This window comes from Motacilla alba, chromosome 1A (genome assembly GCF_015832195.1).
Source record: "Motacilla alba alba isolate MOTALB_02 chromosome 1A, Motacilla_alba_V1.0_pri, whole genome shotgun sequence".
In the NCBI taxonomy this organism is placed as follows: Eukaryota; Metazoa; Chordata; class Aves; order Passeriformes; family Motacillidae; genus Motacilla; species Motacilla alba.
In genome coordinates this window covers 58,588,230-58,598,100 of record NC_052031.1, presented here as the reverse complement: position 1 = coordinate 58,598,100, position 9,871 = coordinate 58,588,230, and the positions used below count along the sequence as shown (strand labels likewise).

General features: G+C 50.5%; 1 protein-coding gene across 1 annotated transcript; it reads right to left on the bottom strand.

Moving 5' to 3' along the window:
- Positions 1–32: 32 nt before the first annotated feature.
- ADCK2 (aarF domain containing kinase 2) lies at positions 33–9,034 on the bottom strand. The gene is made up of 8 exons (XM_038155714.1): positions 8,093–9,034; positions 7,276–7,422; positions 5,573–5,701; positions 4,634–4,729; positions 2,552–2,833; positions 1,590–1,718; positions 1,422–1,475; positions 33–834 (listed from the first exon to the last, which is right to left on the bottom strand). The coding sequence occupies exons 1-8, from the start codon at positions 9,032–9,034 to the stop codon at positions 691–693; spliced, it is 1,923 nt and encodes a 640-aa protein (XP_038011642.1). The 3' UTR covers positions 33–690.
- Positions 9,035–9,871: the final 837 nt, after the last annotated feature.

Below are 9,871 nucleotides of genomic sequence, written 5' to 3'. Positions count from 1 at the left end.
CAGAAACAGAAAAATTAAGACCAGAACAAATATTCCCAGAAGTTGTTTTTTATTATGGAATTAGGTTTTTCTGGCTAGGTAAATATTTTTTATGCTGTTTATAATCCAAACTCCTATCATAATGTACTAGAGTACAGAAGTTTGAAAAAAATTTAAATGGTCTGGTTTTGTCATCCAAAATGACTAAGAGCAGACCACTACATGCATGATGTTAGGACACTTCTACAATAAAAGCAGAAGTTAAAAGTACAAAAGACAAATAGGATTATTGGGTTTTTTCAGCCAGAATGTGTTACTTAGGTGATGCTAGAACATAATTTCTCATACCACAGTGCAGGTAAGTCAGTAAATTGAATGTTTAACCTGATATATTTTAAAACAGACTTGATCAATTAACATCTTTCTGAAGATGTTTTTAAAAACTACCAGAGCACATTAGCTCTTAGACCTGTGCAATGAGTGGGAAATGTCCAATTGTGCAAATTCTTCCTCCTGCTTTCTGGAATAGACCTTCTGATCATCCCATGCCTGGTGCTCGGCTGAAATGACTGAAGGCAGCATTAGTGGAGAGCAGCCACTGTGCACCACACCCCTGGGGTACCTGTGACTTCTCACCTTCAGCTTCCTCTGTGTCAGCTCACAGGCAGCACAGGTAACCCCCCACAGGGAGAGGGCAGCAGCCACAGGAGTCTATTTGAGGGCAGAAGCTGCAGTTTTGATGAGCAGTGGCTTAGCTGCCTCCAGGATGTCCAGTTCAGGGTCCAGTGAACGTCCCAGTCCTTCCAGAACCATGATGGCAAAGATGATGGAAGCAAAATTGCTCTCGAGCTTCACCTAGAACCACAACAGACTGAATGGACTCAGTGGATATTATTTTCTTCTGCACCCCTTCAACCAAGGTACCAGCTCTGCCTAAGCTGGGAGGGAAGGGAAGGGAAGAGGCTGGGGAGAGCATATGCACACCTGAAACTATAATGCAACTCCACCAGCTGGACTGTGCAGCCCTGTGGCTGACAACCCCAGTTCAAGCCACCAGAGGTCTTTTGATTTCCAAAGCTGTTTGCAGCTGTGGAAATTTGTCACCCAAATAATCAGTTATTAGGAGGTATCTATAGTCTAAAGGACTATAAAAAAGGTAGGAAAAACTATGTGTTACAAAAATGAAGTATTGAGACCAAAAAAAAAAAAAAAAAAAAAAAAACCAAACAAACAAACCCAAAACAGAAATTGGGCTTGGCAGAGTGTGTATAAGACCTGAGAAACAGCATGCCTACAATACTTGGATGCATTCCTGCAGTTCCTCTCCTAGCAGTTTGTTTCAGAAGTCAGTCCCCCTCCTTGTTAGCCCCTCATGTTGCCAGTAGTTCCCCCTTCCCAGATGAACTTCCAGCAATTAAAGGCAGACAGGGACAGGACCTCACCTTATGGGTCATCAATAGTTTGAAGACACTCGAGAGGAGATTCCCCACCTGAAGCTGGAATACACGAGGAGAATTTTAACAGCTGATCAAAAAACCTTTTTGTTTCAGTTTTCAGTGCAAAGTTGCACTGAATTGCAGGTAAGTGGGACTGTGACATGGCGCACTTGCCTTGCCCAGGGCAATGGTGTTCCCCCGGACCTTGGTCACAAGCTCTGCCATGTCAGCCTTGAAGCGCTCGATGTCCTGGCATTGGTTGGCACGGGCGTGGTGGAGGATCAGCTCTGCCACCCTCTCCCCCTGAAAAACAAGTTAAACAGCACAACCAGAACTTGACCACTGGTGACTTGCAATCAGATGCTTGCAGTTCTTGCTTTTAGGAGCTGAGAAGCGCCCCTGGCAGCACAGGATGGGCCTGGATACAGGGTTTAGCATGGATTCTTTGGCATGCTTCAGCAGACCAAGACAAAATGTGTCCCTCTTGAGCTGTGTTAGTGAGCCCTTCACCCTGCAGCTGAGACAGCAACAGGCAAGTAGGAGCACAATGCTTGTTCCCAGAATGAACAGGAGACACCAGCACTGGGTTCTCTAGTCCATCTGACAGTGAGTTTCAAGGGAGGAGGAGGATAATGTAGTTCCCCTCACATGGAGGAGCCTAGCGGAGGTCAGACCCCTCCACACACACCTGTTTTCCTTCCTCTCCTCTATAGATGCTGACACAACAGCAAAATGGAGGAAGGCGTATGGGCCTTCCAGCAGCAAGGCTGCAGAGAGGAACATGTGGGGCAGATCAAGATGTTAACCCATTCCCTCCTATTCTGCAGCAAAACCTGACAGATTCTGCAACAGTGGCTCCCAGGCAGTTCTAACTTGCAGCAGAAGTACTCCTAACCAGGAAGGGGCAGCCAATACTTCCCATTTAACACCTAGTTCCTGGGGCCCTGAAATTGCTCCACTCTAGCAGCCTCCTTCCTGCAGCTAACAACTTATCCCTGTGTCTGGGGATGAGATGCTAGCACGGCTCCATACCCCTCTTAGCATTTCAAGGGGAAATAGGAAACTCTCACTTTGGCCATCGGATTCCGCAGCCGTCACCCTTCCCCAGCCAGCCCCGTGCCGGAGAGGGGCCTCACCTGTCCCTGGACCACAGCCGTGAACACGGCGCGGAAGTTCTGCATGTCGGCGCTCTGCAGCTCCGCCACGATCCCTGCATCCAGCAGCACCAGGCGCAGCTGCCGCAGGGGTGGCTGCACCTCCAGCACCTGGGCGTCACACAGCTCTGGCACCTGGGTGTCACACAGCTCTGGCACCTGGGCGTCACACAGGTCCCGGCGGGCACTGCCCAGCCGTGCCGTGCCTTGAACCAGGATGTTCCCGGGGTGCAGGTCGGCGTGGACGAAGTTGTCAACGAAGATCTGGAGGACAGGTAAGCGTGAGAGCAGCTTGTTCCAAGCAAACCTGGTGATGCCAAAAGCCCCCAGGCAAACGGCAGAGGGTTGTTTGTGGTCTGTTCTCGGTCATTACCAGTGATGGGGCATCACCCTGGGCAGCACCACAGCAGGTGGCTTCTGCTGGAGACCAGCTCGGGTACTCAGGAAATCAGCAGAGCTGTGTGAGGTGATCCAGTGTTTGCTAGAGGTCAGGTAGGACAGCCAGGAGTCCCAGCAGGGAATGGCAGTGCCATTTGGCAATTAGCCCTAAACTGGGGCACACTGGTGGGCCTTAGCAAAGGATAATGCAGTAAGAGCAGGCTGTTTGCCATTCAGTGACAAATGTTACAGGGAATGGTTACATTTGTCTAGTGCAGGACACCAGCCCACATTACAACTTTATTGAAAAGTAAGGAAAACAAGAGAAGAGGAAATAAATCTGTGTAGCTCTTCTCTGCTAGCAGTTAGCACCAAAAAGGACTGGCAAGAGGACAAGAACCAAACAGTTTTTCCCCCCCCTCCAACCCTCCTGGTGGTCTGGGACTGCAGGACTTCCTGCCACAAGGAGATTATATTTCATGGATTTCTCCTATGAATTTGTTCAACTGCCATGTAAATTATTAGAGCTGTGTGAAAAAATATGGTTTTGGTGTTGCCTGAAAAAATCACGTCTGCTAATTTTATGTCCTCCTTATTGAGAAACCCTACACAATAGATCCATATTCATTCTTGTGCACTCATGACTGCATAATCTCTGTCATAAGCTACTCATCTTTCTGCTTTCCAGAGTTAAGAGTCCAAATTATTTCACCATTCTGGTATGGAAGCCATTCCACATGAGTAATTATCTATCTGCCTTCCTCTGCACCTCTTCTAGTTCTACTAGCCCTTGAGATGGAGGGTCCTGGGCACCAAGGGACTAGAACTGCAGAGGACTCAAGAAAGAGGTATCTGTTTCACTTACAGACATAAAGTTGTTTCTTTGCCCTTTAATTCTTTCCTACTCCTAAAATTTGAAACCAATCTTAGCATAAAACTATTCTGGTTCCAGCATTGCTTTTCTGAGTGGTAAAAGCTATTTCAGAGCCTGTCATACTAGCTGGAGCCAGAACTGGAGGTTCACTATTGCCCTAGCACAATGCTGCAGTTAGCAGCAGCATTTCATCTGACATGCACTGCCCACACACTCAGTACTGTCAGGAGCTTTTGCAACTCTTCCCTGCTGGTTCTCACAGCCCCTCACAAGACACTTGCACCACCCTCCCAACACTCCTTTCCAGACTATTTGGGATCATTTCAGCCACAGAAGAACTAGATAGCCAGAAGCTGAACCTGGCCAGGTTTGTTGTCTTTACTCCAGATTTAGTTCTCCCTAACAAAAAGGCAGTTTTAGCGGAGTTGATAAATTAAGAAAACAGCTCATTGTTTTCCCTCTGAGTCACATTCACAATCTCTGCAGAGCACATGACATTTGCTAATAATGTTGCATTTTAAGGTACTGGGTAATAGGTGAATATTCATTGAATGGATTAGTGGGTGTCCTAAGCAGAGGCTGACCAAGGTGCACAGGCCAGTCCTACTGTGTGCAGGCAGATGGCCCCTCTGCAGTGGCAGAGCTCCGTGTCAGAGCCTAAGCAGGGCTGAATCCAGCCCAGGCTTTACCCAGACCAGGTACAGGTAGGAAGCAAATGGGTTCTCTCTTTAGCCACATAATGTCTTATTATCCAAACCGAATAGCTTCTGCAGGAAAACAACCTTCTCTTGCAGCCCCAGCCAAGTGCCTACCATCTTTAGCAGCATGTCCATGCCCATCCTGGCCAGTCTCTGCCGCAGCTCCGTGCCAATCTCCACGTGCAGGTAGCGTGAAATGGGCTCACTCTCCTGAAACAGAGACAGAGCTGGAGTCAAACACTCCCTGCATCCCACCTTCAAGCACACCTTTTCCTGGGTGCCACGAGTAGGCGGAAGGTGATGATAATATCCTAGAAAGGACTTGGCAGACAGAGCCTGTACCTAGTGATGGAGAACATGACAGAACCAAGGGTTTGTTCCTTGGAAAGACAGATGGTATTCCAGGGACAGAAACACCCTTGCCAGGGTCACATGCAGGAAAACTAAGCCTGAGAGTAGCTTTGGTCTGTGACTCCAACATCCACAAGGGAAATGAGGCAAGGATTGGAAAGTGTCAGATTGCTGAGCTCCTTGCTTTGATCCAGCACAGAGGAGAGGTGAAGCATGGTGTTGGTTTGCAAAACAGAGGCAAGCACAGGGTGGCTGCACCCACTGCTGGTGTGCTTGCTTTCAGACCAAGTGTTCACTTCTATACACAGTTGTCTGCTACCTGTCTTCAGGGATGCACTGCTTGCAAACAAAAAGAGTGGAAGAGACACTAAGGAAGAACATCTATCTCCTTAAGCAAATAAGGAAAAAAACATTCTTATGCCTCTGATTCCTCCTCCTCAAAAAGAAACACCTTCTTGCCATGGTCTTCTTGGGGTTTTCTCACTGCTACCATCGCACCCACACCCTGCAATTCTTACCTCTGCTTGCAAACAAAAAGAGTGGAAGAGACACTAAGGAAGAACATCTATCTCCTTAAGCAAATAAGGAAAAAAACATTCTTATGCCTCTGATTCCTCCTCCTCAAAAAGAAACACCTTCTTGCCATGGTCTTCTTGGGGTTTTCTCACTGCTACCATCGCACCCACACCCTGCAATTCTTACCTCAAATGTTTCCACTAGAACATCTGCCGTTACCAAAGGCCAAAGGGGAGTTGGAAACTTCACAAAATCGACATCTAGGAAATTCTGTCGGAAGCGCTCCAGATTTCTGGCTTCGTAACGTAAGTCAATCTCAAGGGACAAACAGAAAAGCAGGTTGGAAATTAGAATCAACTAGGATTAGATCTTCAGGATCCCGTGTGAGTTGCAATACTCAATACCAACAAAACCAGTCAGAAAGCCAGAATGGAAACAAAGTAAGAGTGATGCTTTTTACACGCTCATAGCCTCCCTGATGGAAGAGGAGCAGACTGGGTAATGGATGGTGCACAGCCAGGTCCCAACCTTTGAAATATGGGTACCTTACTAGAGGCAAGGTGTCTCAGAATAGACCAGGAACACATTACATTCAAAAATATAACAAGATCCTGAACTGAATCCTATTCTGAATGGAAGCTTGCTGTCCAAACAGCAAGGCAGGCAGACAGGATAGAAGAACTGCAGCCACAGCCTCACTTGACAGAGAGGCAGCTGTAGCAGGAAGAAATTTCATGTAATTCATACAAAATAATCCACTATGCCAAGTCCAGGCCCTGGTTCTTCAGTGATCTAGTGTCTTGACAAAAGGGCATCTCTCCTGCTCTCTGCCACTGCTTAAGGAGGCAGGATAACCTTGCCTCACCTCACTTGTCTGGCAGTGGGGAATATCCCAGGAATACTTCCTGTTCACTCAAAGGGAAAAAGCTAAAATGAGCCTATCAGATGTTCTCCTAACCTTCAGTCTTCTGCACATCCAGCCAAGCTCTGCCAAACAGGTACGAATGACCTCGAGTCACATCTGACCACAGTAACAGTTCCCAGCATGGATTTACTGTGCAGAGGTTTTGGAATTGTGGAGAATGATTAAGGTTTTAAAAAGCTTGTTGCAAACTTCAGACTCTGCAATTAGACACAAAAATGAAATTAGCAGATAATGGCTAATTTTATGGAAAGATAAGCCTAATTAAGCCTGCAGTGAGATCTTTGTAAGTTTGATAGTAGCAATGTTCCAGGACTGTGTCTTTAGAAGACATCAGTAAATCAGGATGTTTTCAGATCTGTTTGCAAAATTTTACTGACACTGTGAGTCTGATGATAATACAGAGTAGAATGTGTTATTAACTTCTGTGAAAACGTTATTTATGCCTCTATATATTTATATAGAGGCATAAATAATGTTTATATATTTATACCTCTATCTCAGTGCTAACAAACATGACTTGTGAGTACAGACTGCAAACATATATGTAGAATTATAGAAAAAAAACACATGCCCGAGTATTTGCTTGGAAAGATTCTTACCTAAGGAAAGGTGTCTCACCAGTGTTCACCTTTCACAATGCTGCAAAAAGGACTCTGACTATGGCTAGCTAGCTGTACAGGCTGTCCACTAGAAAACACATTCAAAGTCTAAACATTATTTTCAAAGTCTAAAAAATAATTTTACCTCTAAAAAAGACTGGTTTTTTCATTGCTTTGCTACTTTGTGAGTGTACAAGCTTTCCTACAGTAATGTTATGTGATTTGATTAGACTAAAGAACAGAAGTAAAGAGCAAGCCAGCCTTCATCTAACCATTTTAAATGTAGTGGTGTGAACAGAGTTAGAGCCAGCCGAGCACGACAAAGGGCAGTTTTGTTTAGCTGGGGACCATGGCCTGGCACATACCTGCTGCATCATAAGCTTCTCAAACTCCTCCACAATCTCTGTTAAACTGAGCCACTTGAATCCAGGGAGGAGGCCAATGATGCGGCTGCCCATCTTCATGAGAAACAGATCCATCTGGACTTGGTGGACCAGCCCAGGGTGCAGGACCTGCACAAGAACAAACAGTGGCAACATCAACCCCCCAGACACTCCACTGCAATGAGCTCAAGTGATACATTTCAAATATACAGAACTCAACTTCTTAGGATGGGAGGCAACCAGTTTCCTTGGCTAGTCTTCAGAAGAATTCCCATTTTTGCCATTGATTAGGTCACATTTTATGATTAGAGAAACATTTTATCATTGTCAAATTCAGTGTATCAGTGCTGGAGACTACAGTATCGCTCAAAGACGTTTTGCACCACTTTCAGTCCTGCCCCGTCCCATATGAAGGTGCTCAAATATAAGGTTTCTTTAAATAAACTTTGCTGGAACGCACTTATACGTTCCAGATTTCTTCATGTGAGCAGAGAAGGAGGTTTGCTGTCTGGAAGGTGCAAGCAACCTTAATACTAATTCACTTAATGTAGATTGAGCCCTTGGAGGCATTCCTAGTACCCACATGCCACATCAAACCTTGAACTCTCCGTTTGGCAAGAGCTGGGAATTTGTGGCTGGCTGGAACAAAAGCACTGAGAAAGGACACCAGGAGAGACAGAATCCCTTCTTGTTCCACCTGGCCCTGGCCAGCTACTCCTCTCCATGGGAGTTAAAATCTGACAGACCTTGTCCAGCACACTCCATTTTCATACCTCTACCATTTCGGCACACGACTTACTTTAATGGCTACAGGCATGAGATGTCTGGCTGATGACGGATTTGCGTTCAGGAGTGGCTTGGCCCTCTGCTCCATAAGGGACATCCTACTCCCGGAACTCCCCTGGGAGCAGTCTGCAGAACTCAGTTCCTCCCTGCTCCTCTCATCCCGTATCTCCTTGCTCTTCCTCCTTCTCAGCCACCCGAGGAGGCCTCTAAAGCCTGACACTTGCCACGCTTCAAAGGCGGACCTGAGTTCCGAGTGCTGCTCCAGCTCCTTGGCCCGGGAGCCGCCGATGGCAGCGAGGTCAGCATAGGCTTTATACACCTGGGCAACGCAGCCCGAGCCCACGGGCTCCCGGCTCGGGAACTTGAGGATGCCCATCCAGTCCTCACCGAAGGCCTTCCTCAAGAGCTCGTCGGTGTGGCCCCACGGGTGCGGGCTCACCTCGACGTGCAGCTTGGAAAACTCATCACAGAAGGCCTCCGAGAAGAGGTCCCTGCGGGTGCTGGCCCACTGGCCCAGCTTGACACACGTGGGGCCGGCGGCCTCGGCCGCCCTGCGCAGCAGCCGCAGCCAGCGGGCGCCCATGCCGGGCCACAGGCGGCCCAGCGGGTAGAGCAGCAGCAGCGGCCCGAAGCGCAGCAGGAGCCCGCAGGCGCGGACACCCAGCCTCAGCAGCAGCCCCAAGCGCCGCAGCAGCCCCCGGGGCGGCCGCTCCGCGCCGCGCTCCGCCGCCCACGCCGGGCCGCGCTGCCCCGGCCTCTCCTTCCGGCCGGTGCCGGCGGGCACGGCCGCGGGCACGGCCAAGGCCAGGGCGCCCCAGCGGCCGGCGCGCAGCCCGGAGCGCAGCCCGGAGCGCCCCGCGCCCGCCCGCCCGGGCAGCGCCGGCCTCGGCCTGGCCGCGGCGGCGCGCGCGAGCAGCGGGAGCGGGAGCAGCCGCGCGGCGCCGCCTGCCACCATCGCGCGCGCCCCCGCCGCCCGTGCCCGCCCCGCCGGGGGCAGGGGGCGGGAGGGGGGCGCGTCCAGCCAATCAGCGCCCCGGAGCGCGGCCATGCCCCGCCCCTTAAAGGGCCACTAGCGAGAGCCTGGCGGGAGCCCGAGTGCCGCGCGGGAGGCGCGTGCCCGAGCTGTCCCCTCCGCACCGGGAGCGTCCCCTCAGGATCGGGCTGTACTGGGCGGGGACAGGCGGGAAGGGGCCGCGCTTGGGACGGGGGCCTTCACCCCTCCATCAGTTTTGAATCAGAGCAACATTGAATATCCTGAGCTGGAAGGGACCCATGGAGATCGTGGAGTCCAGCTCCCGGCCTGCGCGGGACACCCCAAGAGTCGCACCGTGAGAGCGTTGTCCCGACGCTTCTGGAGCTCTGTCGGGCTTGGTGCTGTGCCCACCGCCCCGGGCAGCCTGTTGCAGTGTCTGACCAGCCCCTGGGTGAAGCACCTTTCCCTAATACCCAGTCTCAGATCAAGGGATAGAAATCGTGTTGCAGTTTGAGGCATTGCGGGCCAGGTGCTCTCCCGCGATGGGTCTGTGACCCCATCAGCCCCGGGAAGCCGAGCCAGCGGCAGGTACTGGGTTGACAGCAAGTCAGAACTTTCTACGTTTCCCCGGAAATCTTTCCGTCTGCAACCAGAACGGCGGCTTTTCACTCAGCTCCGGTTTGCCCTGCTGGCCTCGACACCGGCAGCCCCCGTCGCCTCCCTCGGGCATCCCCCTTCCCCCGGGCAGGCAGCACAGGACGCTCCGGGCCCGGAGCGAAGGGCGGGCGCGGCTGCCTCGGCGGCGGGGCGGGGCGGGCC